Raw genomic sequence first — 20,229 nt, 5'->3', positions numbered from 1 at the left:
AGGAGTTTTGCAAACATTGGTGGGACATGCCCTGTGGTTCTCCAGGCCTTGGGGTTCCTAGCAAAAATCACAGGCACTGCAATGCAAGGTGAGAGGGGTGGTGGTGACAAAGGAGGCCTCGGTGGAGAGGCCCAGCAAGAAGACCCTGATCAAAAGATCAGTGCTTTGTTTTGCTCAGATAGGATTTTGATTAGAAAGGAAGGTTTTATGGAATTTTTTAAAAATCACGAGAATAACTGAAGCCATTACACAATGAGTTGTGAACACCTGGGGAGAACTTCAGGCAGTATCATCACCCACAGAGAACTGAGGAAGAGGCTTAGTAGAGTGATAATGGGAACCACAACAGTTTTTTATTTTCTTTTTGGTTCATACTTTTTTCTTTCCTCTATCTTCCTCCCTCTTTACTTACTTCCCTCCTTCTTCCTCCCTTTATTTTTCCTTCTTTAACTTCTTTCTTTCTTCTTCCCTTCTTTGCTTATTAATATCATCAGGGAATTTTACAGATACATGGAACTTGATTTCCTACAGGACAGCAATGATAATTTCTGGTAATCTCCATGTGAAAGACATAGCAGAATGGTGTGTGGGAGGGTGAATGGCAATATGATTCATTAAGATTGTAAGAAGTTTATTAATTGGTTGCAAAGTTTGAAAATTTAATGAGTTGTTAGTATAGAAAAATACCTTAAATCTCAGAGAGCTACACTCTTTATAGTAATACCCAATATTTTCAATTAATAGCTTCATTTTAATTAATAAAACATGCTTACCAAATTTGTATAGTACATGAAGCTTTGAGGAAAAACAAATTTATTTTTAGATTCTTTCTCATAAAATGTCTCAGCAGGCTGGAATGGGGATATAAACTAGTGCATCAGCCCAGCAGGCCCAATGACCACACCAACTGAAGACATGTAGTAATTTACCCAGTGGGGATAAAAAAGGAAGGGTCCAGTCATGCTTTGGGAGAGTTATCTAAGTCCGTAGGCTGCAAGAAGGCCCATATGGCACATGAAGGTCACTCTCATAGCCACACTATAAAAGCCAACTCAGAAACTGTCCATGCCAAGAGAGCCTGTAAGGTACCTGCACCAGCTGGAGGAGCAGATGAAAGTGAGGGAGTGCCACACTACCTACAATTATGCCAATGTGCACCCGACCATGAGTGATACTTCCATTATGTCCTTGTCCTCCAGCTCCTGGCACAAATGAGCTAGTAAAATTTGAAAATGAGAACAGGTGGAGTAAGAGGGAAAGACTTTTGAGAATTGAAGAAAGATCAGAGAAGTACTTACAAGCATTGACATTAATATAGTAATTGCATTGAATATTCACCTAAGTGAAAGCATGTTTTGATCCAGAAAGAATTATTACTATAAGTGAGTGATGAAGTCATAATTTCAAAATAGGACCAGAATATTATAGGGAACTTAATTTTGAGTACATATAAAATAATTCTCTCTCTCTCTCTCTCTCTCTGTCTCCTTTTATCTAATTTGATATTGTCCCATTCCAAACATTCCTATTTAATAAACAGCATTTTGAAGAGTACTTGGAATTTATAAATGCTCAATAAATGGTCATCTTTATAAGCAGAAATACTGTTTTATAAAATGGTGACTAAACCACTGTGGAATATCAAATTCAGTTTGAGATGGAAATTGATAAACTACCCTAAGTACCCTAAGTACCCTAAGTACAACCTAAGTACAATTCTTGCCCTAAGAAGAATAGTATCAATTCCTCTAATGGCTCAAGTGTACAATTACTGTGTATCACATAGAAGTGAGGGGAGGGGAGAATGCTGTGGCTCCTAGCAGAGGACGGCGGTCCATAGTTTAGAGTGAATGAGTCAACTAGGAAACCCAACATTTGAGTTTAATATGGGAAAGCCAGAAGGAGTGGGTTTCTCACTGAGTTTGTTAAGAAGAGAGATTAAGTCAGAGTACTGTCTAAATGTATAAGGGAAATAAATTGGAGGAGAATCAACTCCATGCAAAATTAGGGACTAACTATGATAGTGGGTTTCAGAGTGACGTGGGACAAACCATGGCACCGTGGAGGTGTAGGTTGAAAATTGTTGTACATATTAGGTTGTGTGTTGACTCCGTATTATTATGCACTGAGCTTAGTTGGGAATGCCAAGGTACAAGGGTAAAACATTTACAATTAATTTACACTGTGGTAAATATAGATACATGCCAACAAATATACAAACAGATTGTTCTGCCACGAAAGAAACAAGTGACTTTGAATAACATAAATACACAAGAGAAAGGGATCAAGAAATGTTTCCAAGAAAAGGACATACCTGAGTTGAATCTGAAAGATGAGTATGTTTCCTCCAAACTGATTAGGGAGAGACCTTTCAGGTGGGAGGATCTCTAGATGCTCAGCACAAGAAAAGCATGCTATTATAAAGTAATATGGACAATTCAAAGACCAGAAATTTAGTGGACAGTGAGAGAGTATCATGAGAGATGGAAATCATAAAGCTATACAGGTCCTAGATCAGAGTACCTGAACAGGATGCCAGTATTTTCCGTCATTTTCTCTAGAAAGTAGGGAGTCTTTAAAGAATATTAAAGTATGATTTTGTAAAACTTTGAAGATTAATTGGATGTTCTTGAAAGAAAGTAATAGTGGAGATAATGGAGAAGTAGAATGAATAAGATTTTTGTTGCTTCTGGTTTTAAGATTGGAGTGAGAAGGATTAATCTTGACTGGATCTTAGGTGTTTGCCAAGAACAGTGTCCAGGAACAGTTAATACAAGATATGAGACTCATTTCAGAAAGGGAAGATAAGCTCAATTTTATATGTTGACATAGGTGTCTATGGTCACGCAAGTGGCAATGAAGTCAGTTAGCTATTCATTTGTAAGCTTAGAGAACAGTAAATAGGTGATTTAGAGTTCAAGTATATAAGAAACTGAACTATTGCGAATGTAGGTTAAATTGTATAATGAGAAGTGTTGGTGTATGATGAGAAGAAAGAATGCATAAAATTTGAGATTATATCAACATTTTATACATTTCTATAAAACTAAGAGCCAGCAAAAGTGGTTAGAAGTAATGCTTGGAGAATGAAAAGGAAAATGTATGCTATGTAACAGAAGCCAAGGAGTAAGACTTTCCAGAAGGGGACATATCACAGAGTGAATTGCAGCAGAAGAGTCAAAGCAAGTTGAACACTAAAAAATTTGTGAATTAGATTGATCAATTGATTGAATATGTTATAGAAGTGAAAATCATATTGTCTTTAGCAAATTAAGAATATAAGGTGAGCAAAGGGACACAAAGAACATAAATTATTACTTTAGGGAATAGTTTTTAAAAATAAATATCCCTTCCCTGGAAACCAGATAAAAGAAGAAATGACAGATAAGTCAGTTACAGTTTAATGTAGTTGTGGGAATGGGAACAATTCATAGCCCCAATTCTCTCTGAAGAGTGGGAGGCAAGGAATGTGGGATTGGGCAGTAGTGCAGATGGCTGCAGGGCATTACTGTAACCTGATGCCTCGAGTTGAATAGATTTAAGGAACTACAAACTCAATTTACAGAAAATCTAACTCATGATCTTCCTGCCCTTTTATTCTGCCAGCCTTGACTTCTATTTTTAGCTTTATATCCATAGATTTAACTATGTGTTTTCTGTGGGATTTAAAAAACAGCCCAAATCCTAGAATTCTTCCGTCTTTAATCTCTCTCTCTCTCTCTGAAAAGCATGGTAAGATATACAAGGAGAAAAAGTGAGAGAATAGTTGTAAAATTCCTGGTTTATAAGTGTTAATGGTTGGGAAGATGGTGTGTATACAGACTTTAAGATGGTGCCATTGAAAGATTTATTAGTGATCTGATCAGGGAAGAAACAAAAATCAAAATGTATTAGGTCATAGAAATGTAACAGTGGTCCACTTTATGCTTTGAATATAAACCTTGCTGCTCTGCCACTGTGACTTAATTTTTTTTTATTTTTATTTTTTACAAACTGCATTTTGATTCATTGTGCACAAATGGGGTACATCTTTTCATTTCTATGGTTGTGCATGAGGTAGATTCATACCATTCATGTAATCATACATGTACATAGGGTAATGATGTCTGTCTCTTTCCATCATTTTTCATACTCCTCCTCGTGCTCATTTCCCTGTACATAATCTAGAGTTCCTCCATTCTTCTCTCACCCCCCAACCCAGCACACCATTATATATCATCATCCACTTATCAGGGAAAACAATCAGCTGCAACTTATTTTTAAAATGGACATGTTTCTCTCTCTTCCTTTCTCTCTGCTCCTCTGTAATCTCTCCCCCTCCCTAATCTCAGGGGAAATAGGATTACCTTTCTTCCCCATTTTAGGCAGATTTATCTATTCTTGAGTACACACCCACAATAGGAATGAAATAGTCCTGACTTTGAGGATGGCACCAGAAGTTCTCAAAAATGACTATCTCCAAATTAACAAGCAAATTACAACTCCAACAGAGAACACATGGAATGTAGCCTTTGAATCACCTCTTAAAGTCCCCTGTTCCTGCTGATGTGCAGAATCACCCAGTGAGAAGAGTCCCTGTGTTTCTCCTTTGCTATCAAAACAATAAACCTTCTTTGTCCTCATTATGGGATTGACATAAGGGACAAGGACAGAGCTTCTGGCAATGGAAAGAAAAGTGATAGTCAACAAAGTTAAAGCAACAAAACCCCTTCGTAACTAATGGTTTCAATAATGCTAAAAATAATAATCCTTGCTTTTTCTTTGGATTTATTAGAACAGAAACTTTCTAATAAGAATTTTGAAATTCCTTAATAGAGGGGCAAAAGGAAATCTAGTTGAGTAGAGGAAAGAGAATGGGAATGGGGAGGGAGGACAGAAAAGAAAAGGAGGGAAAAAGAAGGGAATTATGAATTGAAATCAATTTCCATGAGTTTGTCAGGATGAACCCAACTACTATTATAACTATACAGCTTCAATAATAATAATAATAATAATAATAATAATAATAATAATAATAAAGAAAAGTAGTTAATTATTAAAATCCTAAAAACAAAAGAATTTCAAATTCTTAATCATTCTATAGGGCAGGAATATGCATTAATTTCTTTTTTAGAATGTGAGAAAAATTAATTTCAGGGAAGATGGAAATTTCCCTAAGTTGCATAACAGATGTAATTTCAAGTTTGCTTGAATAAAGGCAGTTATTTTTACTACTTTTTGTTCGGTGTCTGTGAACTTTTCCAAATTATAATAGATTGTTTATATAGTATTGTCTTGCTACTTAATGCATTATGTCTTTGTCACTGGGAAGAAAAACAATTTTTAAAAACTGAATTTTAAACGTCTAGAAAAACTTCCTTTTATTACAAAATTTTAAAAAGGCAATGTGTATTCCTTTGGAAAATAAAATTTCATGTAATGTTGGTAAATTATACATCAACAGAAAACAGGTGAAATAACAAAAGGATCCACTGGTTTCTTTATCAGCATTGTCTAGTTTTATACATGAAGACTATAATATAAGTCAATATTTTAGTTAGAAAAAGTATGAAAATTTGAAAAAAGTATAAGAGGTTCATTTGTGTTTGGATTTATTTTGTTTGCATTAGGAAATACGGAATATGTGTGCTTAAACAAAGAATAGTAATATGTTTGTAAGCTAAAGTCCAATCTCAAATAAATCAAGAAGAGTAGAAATAATATCTACCCAGAGGCATAGTCTTATTCTCATGATAATAGTAACAAGCACTCTGATTCACAGAAGCTGATGTTTGAATCTAATCTGCCAGTACCTTTCAGTGTACACTCATTGTTGACGTCAACCTAAGTTTTTTATGGTAGGAAGAACAGAAAAAATAGAGCAGATTCCCAGGGCAGTACTGAGATTAACAAAAGAAAAAGAAAAGGTGAAAATACACAACACAGGGAAAATAAAACTAAGTAGGAACTAGCATAGCCATGGTATTTATTTCTTTCTCATTAAAAAGGAAAATTGCTTAATTTTTTTAAGATTAAAATTCTCATTATGGAGAAATTTTAGATTATGTAGAAGGAAATGGGGGGGTATGAAAAATGGTGGAATGAGACAGACATCATTACCCTATGTACGTGTATGATTACACGAATAGTATGAATCTACATTGTGTACAACCATAGAAAACGAAATGATCTACCCATTTGTGTACAATGAATCAAAATTCAGTCTGTAAAAAAATAAAAAAATAAATAATTGAAAAAAAGAAAATTCTCATTGGAAATGCATTTTTCATTACCTTTTAAGATCTGGTAATGTTATAAATTGAACTGAAAGGATGCATGAAGTCTCATAGAGAGTAACTGTCCGGATGATTACCACTCTTCTCAGTGGAACCCTGTTGCTATTGAAGGGTATTCCTTTCTCTTCTCAGTGCTGTAGATATTTTCCTAGCTGATGGATTAATGGAGGGAATTGTGAAGGATGTGACACTAATAATTCGGAACACCAAAAAAAAAAAATCATCATAATATTCTTTGCTGTTCAGGTCTGTTTTTGCTCACCTCCTCTTAAATTACATCCAGTCTATGATTTACAGGCATCTCTCTTTCATCTAGAGAGCCATCAGGATCAAAACAGTAATATAGCTTTGTTGACAAATGCCACAAAGCCGACTTTATTCTCAGGGACCATCTTGAATTTCTGCTTAGTCACAGCAGATCGCAAATGAACATGATGAAAATCTCAGAATGATCTTAATCATGGGCTACCTATCTTGTCCAAATTGGTTTTTCAAAGGTATTATCTAGCATTTCACAGGACACCAGGATCATATAACTTCGGCTGTGCTCCCGTAAAGGACACCATGAAGGAAGAAGTATTCAGATCCACATGCCTAATCTGGAGGTAGAGTTTTCTAGATAGTGAATATTTGGCAAATTTTAAAAACTTGAGCAAAAAACAAATGATTTCAAGGTAGCTGAAAGCAATAGTATTTTATTCCACTTTGATATTATATAATCAAATACATCAAATACGTGTGTGTGTGTGTGAGAGAGAGACAGAGAGAGAGAGAGAGAGAGAGAGAGAGAGAGAGAGAGAGAGAGAGAGAGAGAGAGAGAGAAAGAGAGAGAGGAAGAGAGAGAGACCCAGAAAGCTGCCAGAATTCTAGGTCCCTTGAAGAGCCAGGAGCTTATAACATTACAACAGCATTGCCTTCAGTTAAAATCAGGGGAGGAAGGAAATTGAAGGAGCTATTTTTTCTAAGTGACATTATTTGTTCCCAATTAATAGACACAGGGATATAAAAAGGGTCATGTGATTTAAGAAGTCCAAGGTATGGAGATTTGCTGAAATAATTGCCCAGCTTGGGAGCTTCATCACCTCGTCAGATCTTTCCCCCTCTAGGAACATTTTTATAGTATACTTTAAGAGACCACTGTGTAACCTTCACAGGCCAAACATCTACCCAGCAGCACATGATTAAACTCTCAAACATATATAAAAAGAGCCCTGCTGGATATTCTCCTTTCAACTAGCTGGTATTTCAGGCTTCACAATGTAATTTTTTTTTTTTTTAATATAAAGGCTTACATTATGAGACAGAGGCTGTGTAACTGGGGGCCTAACCAACAGTGGTTGAAGGAAAGTGAATATTGCAAACTGCATTTCTTCCTAGAACTATTAAAGGCATCACAGCAATTCAAATTTTGTAATGTTTCCTGCAAATTCACATGTATTCCAAATTACTCACCTTGATCAAATTTATATGCTAAAATCAAGCCCCCCAAAATGATGTTTTGAGTATATTTTTATGATTTAAAGAGATGAAAGAGGTTTGTACATAACTTTTTATTATCATGATTATTAAGTGCTGGTGGTATGGTAGTAATGGCATAGTACTGACTCAGAATATAGGCTATAGTAGAGTGCGTGTTTTTAAAAACACAGGTACTAGTCTGACTCTCTGGGTTTAAATATCAGTTTTTCCATTTGACTTGCTGAATGACCTGGGACAAGGCATTTTACCTCTCTAAACCTCTGGGTCTTCATCTGTAAAATAATAATAGTAGTGTTTTTCTAATTGGGTGGAGGCGTTGTGGGGAAAATCTTTATAAAGCATTTCAGACACTACCTGGCAAGATACCAGCGCTTAAAACTTACTTCTGTTGTTTTGAGAGCTTCATTGTTACCACCATTGTTTCTTGGACATTAATATAATATATATAAATCCAGGTATTTTGAATGGGTTTTGTTTATTAGTGAAGGGTCTTCAGAAACCATGAAAAGCTGGAATTGACATCAGTTTTGGTTATGTTGCAAAGTGTTTTACAAGGATATCTTTTTTTTCTTTTTAAAATTTGGAAGGCAATTGGAGTTTTGAGGAAATAAGTTTTCTGCTATCAGGCTGTTATGAGGGCAACGATTTCAGCGTGGTGTCAGGGAGACAAGTTGGTCATAACCATAAAGGGAGAGTTAAGAGCCAACTGCTGTAGGCTCTTTGGATTCTAAGGTTATCAAGGGTTGTAGATTCAATACGTAAATCAAAATAAGTCTGAGAAAGGAAGCTCAAAGTTGATGCTTAGGCAAAACTTGATGGCTTGTTACCTAAGTGTTCATTTTGATGTCTTTTTTTTTTCGCCCTGAAGGATATTTTTAAATAATTAGAAAGTAAATAGATTGCTGGGAATATTTTTGACCATAACTTTTTTAACTAATTAGCAAATGACAAATGTACAACTGTGTTTCTCAACCCATTTAAAACTGAAATTGCAGAGATACAACATAATTGATCACAGGTATATGTTACCTTTTCTCTTAAGGTCATTACTAAATATATGCTTTTAAATATTAAAAACTCAAGCTTCAAGAAATATAGAAGTATTTCCAGGAAAATAATTACATAATATTGGAGGTGAGTAGGATTGATTGCCAGAGGAATAAGCACACAGGCTTGAGGTAATTTAATAAGAAAGATATATTTTCATCCTTAAGAAAATTTTGCCAAAATACATATAAATAACAAACTTCATCTTTCATTTTATTTCTGATGTGTGTGCACGTGAATGCACACCTTACTAAAAGATAATAATGGGATTTCTAAATTTTGTTTTAAATTCTGGAAATGGGTTTCTTGATGTTTCAAATAATATTTAGGGATGGTATAAATACATTAAAATGTTATATTACTTGCGTAATTTACATTACATCTGTATGGCAGAACTCTGAATGAATGCAACAGAGTTTGGATAAAGTTGATTTGGTTAGAATTTGAATGAGGGGACCAGAATAGCAGTGGTCTCTGAACCATTGTTGAAAACTGTGGGGAGCGTTTTGATTTTCCCATTGGAGAAAAGAAACAAGAACTGGAAAAACTTTAAATCTCTAAAAAATAGAACAGACTCAATTAAACTACCTGATTCCAGATTTTACCTGGGACTTAGCTAACTTAAAACTTAAGGTGTGATTTAAACAAAACAAAACAAAACAAAAAAAGAGATAATAAACTCATTTACCTTTTATATTTGCTGGTGCTCCCTTTTGTTTAAGTGCATTCAAATCTTGATGAGTTTTTAGGACAAAGAAACTTAAAAATATTTGGGAAGTTAATAGCAGCAGCACAAAGAAAGTATGGCAGAGCCTTTGGAGTTTTTCAGAGGATGAGAACTTCTTAATTTTATGACTTCTTGAGAAGAGTTTCCTGCCAAAATATGGAAAATTAGTTGTTTTAATTAAGGTGTATTGTGTTCTTACCGTCAGTGAAAGGAGAGCTATATTTTTCCCTGGCAATCAGTGAAAATACAAAAAGTATGAGAGATATATCAAAAGTTGAAGAATATAATACATTGAATTTCTTATTTAAAATATCCATGATTTGAAATTAAGTGATAATATATAATTGAGATAGCATAATAACTTTTGGAGGGGCGCGGGGGTCAAGGACCAAACTTTCAGTAACACACCCACGGGACTCCCTTTGCACTTATTCTCATTATCCCCTACTCCACAACCCGTTCCTGTTTTGTGCTGTTTGAACCAAGTTGCTCTGAAAGTGATCTGATCCCGGTAGTTGAAGCCCCAAGGCAGGGTGGGGCCTAGCAGCCTGGGACCCAGCTATCTTCCAGGGCCCAGGGGAATCCAGAGTGCACTGCCTCTGGCAGTGGTCAGAACAGGCCCTTATCTTGCAGCCTCCACTTCTTCCCACATCGACCACAGTGGTCTTTCTTTCCGAGGAGGATAATTCTTACTTCTTTCTCTCCTCTCTCTCTTTTGGTACTGGGGATTTAACCCAGGGATGCTTTGCCACTGAGTCACACCCCTAGTCCTGTTCACTTTCTGAGACAGAAATTGCTAAGATTGGCCTCCAACTTCCTGTACTCCTGTCTCAGTCTCCCACTTCACTGGGATTACAGGCCTGTGCAACCGCACCCAGCTGATACACCTTAGTTCTTGAAATTCCACGTGAAAACTAATCCCAGGGGGTGGAATCCTGCTTTTTATTATCGTCTCCACTCCCCCAACCCCACCCAGGGTCTCCTGCATACTAAGCAAGGATTATATCTCCGAGTTTTATCTCCAATGTTTTTATACATTGGTAAGTAATGATATTTAAGAGAAATCAGTATTTTTAATTAATGTTTCCAAAATTACAACGTGCAATCATCAACAGTTATTATATAGTTTTACTGTTTTTGCTAATAGAAATTCTCTAACCATTGTCATATTAAATTCAAATGTGACCTTCGAAGGATACGGAAAATAAAGGGGAATGACAGCCTCCAGGGAGGAGGGAGGACAATAGGTCCCAGGAGAGAGAAGGTAAACAGGGGATTTTCATCCCTTCCATTGACAATAAGTCCAAAGAGGAAGGAGGTAAATATTAGGCTGTGGGCTCTAGTCTTTCATCCTTTCCCAGTAACAATGAGTCCTGGAGGGGAAGGCAAACAAATGGACTTGGGCTCTGGATTTTTATACCAATAACAATGAGTTTCAAACCTTTACAACTGTATCCCTGAGTTAGAATGAGTTTCAAGCTTTTATAATTGTTTTTCTGAGTTAGATTTTTAACCTGCACTATTTTCCTGACTGCCCAGCGGGTGTGTCCTAAGTCTCTAATGATTAAGTTATGCTAAACATTCTGCTCTGATTAACTCTCTTTAAGGTCTATAAAAAGCAAATCCCTCTTGCAACCAGTTGCCATTTTCTCCCCTGAAAACATGCCATGTGCCAGTCTACAGCTGCTTTATAAAGACAGCTTGCTGATCCAAGGTGTGCTCCTGTTTTCAGTTATTTTTGCTTACCACCTTGACCTATGAAGTCCAGGAACTCCAGTATCTCCCCTCCTTCCATCCCTCCCTCCCTTCCTCCCTTCATTTCTTCCTTCCTTCCATTTATTCATCTGTCCTCCCAAATTTCCATTTTTTAAAATAATTGCCTATTAAGGAAAAAACATCTTAGTGGGACTTTTTTTCTTTGAATTTTCTACCTGGAACACAGTACTAAGCAATTTTAGCTAATCTTACATCCTATGATATCTTTAGAGGCTACTGCACAAGAGAGTGTGTTCTGGCCTTGATCTGCTGTATGGATTGGTATGATTACAGGAAGACTCTTACAATAGGCACGTATGAGAGACTGGGGCCTGCGACAGGTGGGTGGCCATTTTTAAGAAAGAGAGTTTTGAAAGGGGAGAATCAGTTGGCTTTTGAGAAGTGACAGCTACAGTTGTAGATAAGAATTTCAGATGTCACCATCATGAGGAATAAGTGATAGGAATACATATGATAGAGAGAAAGAGTTAAATATTAAAGAGAAGAAGTGATGGAAGTAGATGTAATTTGAGAAAAAAAAGAAGAGACATTTTAACAAGAGACATGATATCTAGACAGCAGATCACATATAATGCGGGGCCACCTTATTATTTCACTTAGCTGTTCATGTAACAAGAGGTCTTAGTGATGGCCAGGCATGCTGCACTGTCAAGGTTGGGGAAGACACTGAACTAGACCATTTTAATTGTTTCAACCAAAATGCACAGGAAAAGAGAAAGCATAGTAAAGGTGAAGGTGAAAGGTTGGTATGAGAAGTTAACACCTGGGTGTGTCTTAACCAATTATGGTTACACTTTTTAAGATAAAATGGGATTTTCTTCCCTTAACTCTGAATATGCTTGTGTGTGTGTGTGTGTGTGTGTGTGTGTGTGTGCGTGTGTGTGTGTATGTGTGTGTGTGTTTGGTGTTTGTGTGTGTATGCATTCTTTGATTAAGCTTTGACTACATAAATTAAAATACTAATTAAAACACTGTTTACTCAGACCAGGAGCTATGCATATCACTAAAAAGCATACTTTTCACAACAACTTTTAAATGTAGTAGCATTATAATTGCCATTTATAGAGGCTCAGGAAGATTAAGGAATTTGCTCAACTTCCCCAAACTTAAAAAAAAAAAAAAAAGAAAAAGAAATGCAGATTAGATTCAAATGCAGATAGTATGGAAGAGTTAGTTCTTTGGAAAAAGGTACAATAACCTCTTGTAAAAGTGTCGAAAATCTGTTTTCACCCTCAATTTCTTCATATTGTGTGAAGAGTAGAGGTTTTATAGAAACCCATAGTAGTAGCTTATCACAGCTTCTTTAATCAATGTGGAGAGAACACACAGGGCCTGGACTTCTGGGAAAGAATTTCCCCTCCTTATTTAAGAGCACATAATGTGGAAGCATCAAAATATCACTATTTAGTAAGCAATATTTCTGTTGCTTTCATTTATAGGGTGTAATATTTCTTGCTAAATGATTTAGCACAAGGAAATAAAAGTTTCTCCTCCATAATTTTTCTCCTTTAGTTGATCCCTCAAACATGGATGGCCTTTTACTCCTTCTCTACATAATAAATTTCTATGCATTTGACAAGATTTAGGCCAAACTGGATTCCCTAATAATTGAAGGAAGTTAGTGACTCTCTTTCTGAGATTACCTAGCACTCTGCATAAACTCCTCAAACATGTCACTTTGAGCAATCTCAAGGGGAAGAATCATACACTCTTATATTCCCTACTACCTGACTATAATAGGAATGTATTAGAGACAGTTGAGCTTATGAATAAATGAAAAATAGATATATCTCAGAATATTATTATGATCATTTTAAGCTTGGGTTTAACAGCCCTTTGTTCTAAGGAGCACAGATGACTTTAGGAAGTCCTGAGGTACTGTAGAGATTTAGGGAACAAAAGATTTCATTTATGTGCCAAATGAAACTGTTAAAGTAATTTTACTTGAAAGTCATAATGTGCACTGCCTGACTACATTTTTAAAAATATGACTGTTGATGGTGCTTTCTTCAATTTTTTCTTTCTGATTCTGAATCTATTCTTGATTGCCCTGAGTATCATCTTACTGTTCAAGTGAGCGTCCAATTATATTTAATTGCATCACTTTTCACAGTTAAAATTTCCACCATGACCAATTTTTCTGTGTTCCTGGATAGCTTTATGAGTAATCTATTATTTTTTTAATTTCCAGTTTGAAATAATGGCATGCTCAATTTGCTTCTTATGTTTGTCTAAATATATGTCTGTGGCTATCAATTGCCTTTATCCATTCTAGCAAAATTGTCCAATTCACTTTAATTATAAATTTGTGATGTTTTTGCTTAGACCAAGCACACAATAAGATTCAACAGTTTTCTCTGCAATAACAATTATATTTCTCAGATGGCAAGTTATTGTGCCAGAACAATCAAAGGACCTGAGATAGTTAGCCAAGGGGGATAATGGATGCAAATTGAGGGTTTATTTGGCACAAAAAGTGATGTGATTGTCTGTTTTTTTTTTTTTTTTTTAATCTTGAAGAGAACACATTTTATATACTACCAGACAGAAAAGATCAAAAGAACCGTTTTCTCTACTCTCCTATTTCAAATGATCTATTCAATCTTATAACTGCAACTTTAGTAAAACCAGTTTCTCTGAGTGAAGCTACATATGCCCTCATTTACAGAGTAGACAGGAAACCCAGTTCTGTACCTTCTAAGTACGGATAGAAATAGCCTTGCTTAGCAACGAAATTCCAGCCAAGTATTAGCATATGAGGTGGAAACCAAATTTCCACCAAGTTTAATTCAGTGTCTCTGAATTCAGGGTCTCCTACCTTAGAGGGAGATTCCTGACCGCGAAAGTGTATCTACAGTTTTAAGCAATTTGTTAGAGGGTTACCATTGGCACATATCTTTTTCTTTTTCCCAAGTACATTGGTCTCATACCAAGAGACAATAATTTATAATCAATCATTTAAGAAAGCATTTCCTGAATCTCAACTAAATGCCCAATACTATGGCAGTCTAGAAGTCACAGCAGTGAATAAGTTTGGTCTGAGGGTCCTTGGGCAGCTTACTGTCGGGAAAGGATCATGGTTATCACACAATTAATGTAAGAGGTATGTCTCCTACTAAGAAGAGCAAATGAAGACCATTTAGAGTCACCTGCCCAGGATAAATAGGAGGGGCCAACTCAGGTTTTAAATATCTGCCACCAACGTATCAAAGTGAGTATAAGCACATAAACTCCTAACCTACCTCCTATAGTCAGCAAAAGGCACAAAGGTTTCAATACTCACAGTGAAGAATCAGAGAGATGGAAGGACCTTTTCCTGATTTTAATACTTTTTAGTAAATAGCACTTCCTGAGCTTCAATTTTTGTGAAATACAATATATTCTATATTCTATATAGGACATTGTGCTTAATAAATGATGGTTATTGATTTAGTGCTCAATAAATGATGATTGTTGATTTAGTGAACTTCCCAACAATGAAAGATAAAAGTAAAAATGTGTAATTTCCTAAACAAACTTTAGTCTAGCTCTTTCCAACTTGAGTTCAGTTCAGTATAGTTTCTACATTTCAAATCCATGTTTGTTTTGGTACTGAGGACTAAACCACTGAGCCACAGCCCTTTTTATTTTTTATTTTGAGTCAGGGTCTCACTAAGTTGCTTAGGGCCTCACTAAATTGTTGAGGCTGATCTTGAACTTATGATCCTCTTTGCCTCAGCCTTCCCAGTCTCTGGGTTCATAGACATGCACCACCACTGTGCCTGGCTCCAGTGCATTTTACTTGTCTCCATTGGAACTATACCTCCATATTCCCTGGGAGAAAGGGAAATAGGAATCGAAGAAGAAAAGAAGTTATTGAGTTTAAAAGAAACCTAGTTTGTGCTTTTCTATTCCGGAATCTGAAAAAAGTTAACTCTGAGTGTGCTAAATAGCAACTTTTCTAGTAGTCAGGCAGAGTACCAATGCATGAACAGAAAGAGCATCAAATAAAACAAAACCAGGTAAACTGAAACTGGAGAAAGTCAACAAAATTCCAGTGCAGGTTATCTTTATGCTTTTGGTAATATACACAGAGCTACTCGTCACAGTTGAAACTGGTCTATTGGTAGAGGCAAAGGTTTTAATCTAGAATTTATGTATTTAAATGGTTTCACATCAAAGACATTCTTTTGAATTCATTCTTCCCTGAATATGTCTTATTAGGGAAGCAATATATTAATTTTGAAGGCAAAGGGCTTGAAATTCTACTAATATAAGCAATTCCCTTAAAATGTTGTATATACTTTTAAAAGAGACCATTTCTACATGAATGTATGATTTTGTCAAAATGAACCCAATAGCCATGTATGATTTTAATGCTCTCATAAAAAATAACTAAATAAAAGAGATCATTTCTTTTTGTGAGGTAGAAGATATTAGTATTTTAATTATTTGATTTTTTGCATTTTTCTTCTCTTTAATGGAAATTTTAGATGAATATACAATGTAGTACTTCTTTTGTCCGTAAACTTTCTCAATTTTCTATGCCCAGTAGGATGGGATTTGGAGTATGTCACAAGGAAAAGAGGGATTATTAAATGACATTTTCAATTGTTAGAGTTCTGGGTGATTTAGAGACATTGAATTTTGTGGGTTCGATTTTAATCTGTTTTACAAGAAACTGTCACTTTATATCATGTGAAAAATACGCTCCCTCAATTGGAACACAAAACACGAAAATGCCTCTTTTAACCTTTCAATATATCATCTAGGATAAAACAAAAACCTTGTCTTCACTTTTCATATTGTACAGATTCTTTTTCTTCCATAATCTGCCCCCTAGATTAATTACCATGTCTCTAAATCACTGGCTGTCCTAACATTTAACACGCTTTTTAAAATGTTTATGTCATGAAGAGAAAGGCTTTGATATCTGTGTTAAAACTAATCTTTGCTGAGGGTACATAAGATGTTACAATTTTCAAATGAAATAGTTTGTTTTTTAAACATCAAGATTCATCCAGAGTTGATTACTCAAGTGCATCCTGAAAATTCCTTATGATTACAATTGTACCTACCTCTAGTCCCTTTTGATAGTGAAGCTTTAGTGTAAATAGACATTGAAAGTTAATGTCATCGCATACAGAAAACAGGCAATTTACCAAAGGCACATACAACTGTTTAGTACAAATACAGACATGCAAAGTATTTACAACCTTCACATTATATAAAACTACTAAAAGAAAAGCAAAGAATTTAGGACGGTATTATATTCTACCCAATCAGTGTCTTGTTTTCATTGTTGTCTACAATTTTTTATTCTAAATGTCTTCCCCCCGGTAGGATTAGCCTTTCTGGAGTCAAATTAAAGACTGTGAAACTGTTCTCATTATTGTTTACTACTTGGAGCTGTTTCCTCAAAGGATTGTAATCAGTTTGCTTTTATAGCATATGTTATGTTTGAAAGAGAGTGACAGGTAGAAAATTAGAAATAAAATGATTACAAAATGGGAGTATATAAAGTAGCTTGAAAATTTCTCTTATCATATTTGGCCAGTTAGTCTGAAACCAGTTCTAAATCCACGCTCTTAGAAATGTCAGATCTATATGTCTACCAAAAAATGTTCAGTTTTAATCCATTCATACGCTTGTGATTTAGAAAAACAAATAGAAGATACTTAGAGACAAATATGCCAAATGACCTTATTTACATCTGATCAATATTGGATAATAACCACATGGCTTTTTATCTTTTTTAAAAATGCCTGCCTCTAAATGTGCAGTTACAGAGAACCATAGATGGAGTCAGAGATGCCAGGTCAATAATAAACATGCCTTTGTTACATGATGCTTTTCTGTTTATAGATAGGTAATCTGATACATATCTGTACATTTAAATTATCTTTTTGAAATTATTAAAATCACTTAACTGCACATGATAATAAAAATACCCCAATTGTCTCATATTCCAGTACTTAGATAAAATATTTTCCCATCTTGCATATAGTACTTGTGTACATCTATAGATAGAATTTCTGTGTGTTCATTTGTTTGACAGTCCATTTTTAATAAAATTATTCTACCCACATTTCATAAAACTTACCCCTTTTGAGTTTGATGCATCAGTGAAACTTTACTTTTGTCAAACTCCTCCAGGTCAGAGTCATTGTTTAAGAGAATGTATTTTTCTTGGTTATTTGTTTCCGTCATTTTCATTTCTGAAAGTCTTGGTTCAATAATCTCTGAATGCCGTGTCAATCCTATGGCAATTTTAAAGTTATGACTATAAATTCCATTTGTATCCTCTCAAAAAAGTTAGGAGAAAACTTTGGGGCAGACAGCTTTTTAGTCAGTAGCTCCCTAACTTAAAGAGTGTTGAGCCCACAGTCTGAGCAGCCTGTGGGGCTGTTTTTGCCAAATACTTGCTCCTCCCACTTTCACAGCAGGTAGGATTTCAGTCTTACCTTTATTGGACTAGATGTGGGAATGAAAAGGAGAGAACAATCTAACAAGACAAAGAACTCACAACAGAGGAACTTGAAAACCAGTATCTACAAATATTCAATACCCTTTTTAGTGAATTTCTGTCTAAAAATTTACTACATCTGAAATTGTTATTAAAATAATATTTTTTTTTATAAAAGGGGAGAAAAAACACAGTGGCATATTGAAATTATATACCGTACCAGGCAGGTTTAATTCTTTGGAAAAATTCTGAATAGCATTCTTGGACCATATTTTTTCTCACTCCTTAGGTTATTCGGAACCCTAGGCTCTGTGATGACTTTCTGTCAAGTCAGAATGCAAATTCTTTCAGATAGTGTTTTCACAATATTTACTCTGATATGTAACCATGACAATAAAGGATTAGTACATTGATGTTGAATATAAACTCATTAGTCATGTGCTTATCAAAGAGGGTCAGAAAATTAATATATTACTTCTATGTGGATAATCTTCTTAATCTGTTGGTTCTGTTTGTTAGAGAAAGGGTGGTTGCACATGCAGTTGCTGCCTTTTCACCTTGGAGAAGTGGTTTCAGGCCTGAATGCATGCTGCACACACCTGGGAGAGTCTTAGACGTGTCATTATTTAGACTCCAATTCACATGAATTAAGTGAAAACTTTTGAAGTCTACTTTTATTAGTTTAGATAAAGGATTTTGGATGTGGAAAAGTTTGGCTCCAGGCTTTTACCCTTTTCTGGGAATGTAAACTGTCTGCAGTGACCACATGAATTTTGAATGGTGTTCCTTGAGCATGGAGTGAGTATGTTCTCTGTATGGGAGAAGGCATAAATGAGCCATCTGGTGACCACAGGGTTGACTGTGACAGAGACTGACTAGTTGTTCACCAAACTATTTCTGTCTTTTTCTTTTGGGCACACAGACAGATGATATGTGGTTATGTTTGGCCACAAGACTCAGTTCCCACAATGGATGGTGAAGGAAAGGAATTGAAACTTCAAATTCTAAATCATCGAAGTATTTTCTTTATCTAGTCATTTACTCACTTGAGAACTCAGAGGAGAGTCATAAAATGCAAGAAGCCTAAGTCTGCAAATTGTCACATGGAAGACACCTCCCAGGAAAGCTATTTTACCAAAAGTACATAGCCAGGGCCATTGTGTGAGCAGCAGGTAAATTTTTACCTTGATAAATCATTGGAATTGGAAGAATTATTATTTTAACGATTAGTCTACCTTCATTAATACAGGGAGGAAAGTGTAAGGGTATGAGTTCAATGACCAGGTCTCAAGACGAGAAGAATCCAGACCAGATTGGAGAATCACAGTAGTACCAGTTTACTGATCTTGCATCAAAAGCACAACTTCTAAGTGGATGCCAATAGCTACCAGCCTCCAGGTTGCTGCATTCTCAACTTTTGTTTCCTGGAAATAAGAATCCGAATGGCTCAAAGCTGATCAGGTATCCAACTCCAGATCAGTTAGCTATGGCCAATGAAAAATAGTCCAACTTGAGGAAGACAGAGGGAGTTCCCATAAGAACATTTCACATGCTGGGTCTCTCCTCTCCCTACCCAGGTAATCTTTTATTCTGTTATATTTCAATTATTGTTGTTATTATTTCTATAGTAGTTTTGCATAAATCCCCTCAAAGCCTATATGAAATTAGCAGAGCAAAACTAAATAAATGCATAAATAATAAATATATCAAGGATTTTATTTTATTTTTTCACTTGTTTTAAGTTAGCAGTGGCATTTATTTCTCCACAGGCCTTTGGCATCATTCATATTCTTCAAACTCTTCAAAGGTTTCTAACAGAAGTTCACTGATCTCATTTACACATTTTCCCTATATCCTGAGATATAATTATCCTCCCACCATGAGAATTTAATTCATTTACAACATCCCAGGTATTCTTTTACAATCTCCTCTTTCATATTAGGTTTTATTTCCTTCTTACCATGCTGAAGATCATTCTCCTTGAAAGGGAAGATAGAAACATGATAACAGAGAAAATGTGCCTCATGTTGTCTGTCAATAGCATATCACAGGTTGCAGAAACCTAGCCTATGTATTTCATCATCTTACTTCACTTGAATTTAGCCAAAAAGGGGTACATTGTTGTTCAGAGCAATTTTTTAAAGCCTAAACTCATTAGGAGTTTGTATGCATGGGTATTGATCTTATTGGTATGACACCTTCTTATTGATCTTAAAATGAATTTTCTCTACCATTTATATATGAATTTAAAGATATGAGCTCATCAGAGTACATGGTATATATTTTTCAGGTATTCTTTAGGTATTTTATGCCATCTTTCTCAATGGGATCATTTATGATTGAAAAGATAAAGATTATATTTCTGAGAATCCCTAAGCCACCTACTATGACAGAATCTCATACCATAAAATTGATACTCTTTCCTAAATGTTTGGATTACTGCCCTCAAGGATACATGTCTTCATTTTCTCAGTTATTAT

The 20,229-nt window shown here is 35.4% G+C and overlaps 1 protein-coding gene across 1 annotated transcript in view; it reads right to left on the bottom strand.

The window, feature by feature from the left end:
- LOC124994178 (uncharacterized) overlaps positions 1-17,493 on the bottom strand; it is a 72,389-nt gene extending 54,896 nt beyond the window's left edge. Inside the window, exon 1 of the mRNA XM_047565991.1 lies at positions 17,421-17,493. Within this exon, the coding sequence (XP_047421947.1) occupies positions 17,421-17,493 (73 nt within the window). The remainder of the gene's footprint in view (positions 1-17,420) is intronic.
- Positions 17,494-20,229: the final 2,736 nt, after the last annotated feature.

The sequence above is a fragment of the Sciurus carolinensis genome, chromosome 10 (assembly GCF_902686445.1).
Source record: "Sciurus carolinensis chromosome 10, mSciCar1.2, whole genome shotgun sequence".
NCBI lineage: Eukaryota > Metazoa > Chordata > Mammalia > Rodentia > Sciuridae > Sciurus > Sciurus carolinensis.
Note: the sequence above shows the minus strand (reverse complement) of the source record. Positions and strands in the feature narration are given on the sequence as shown.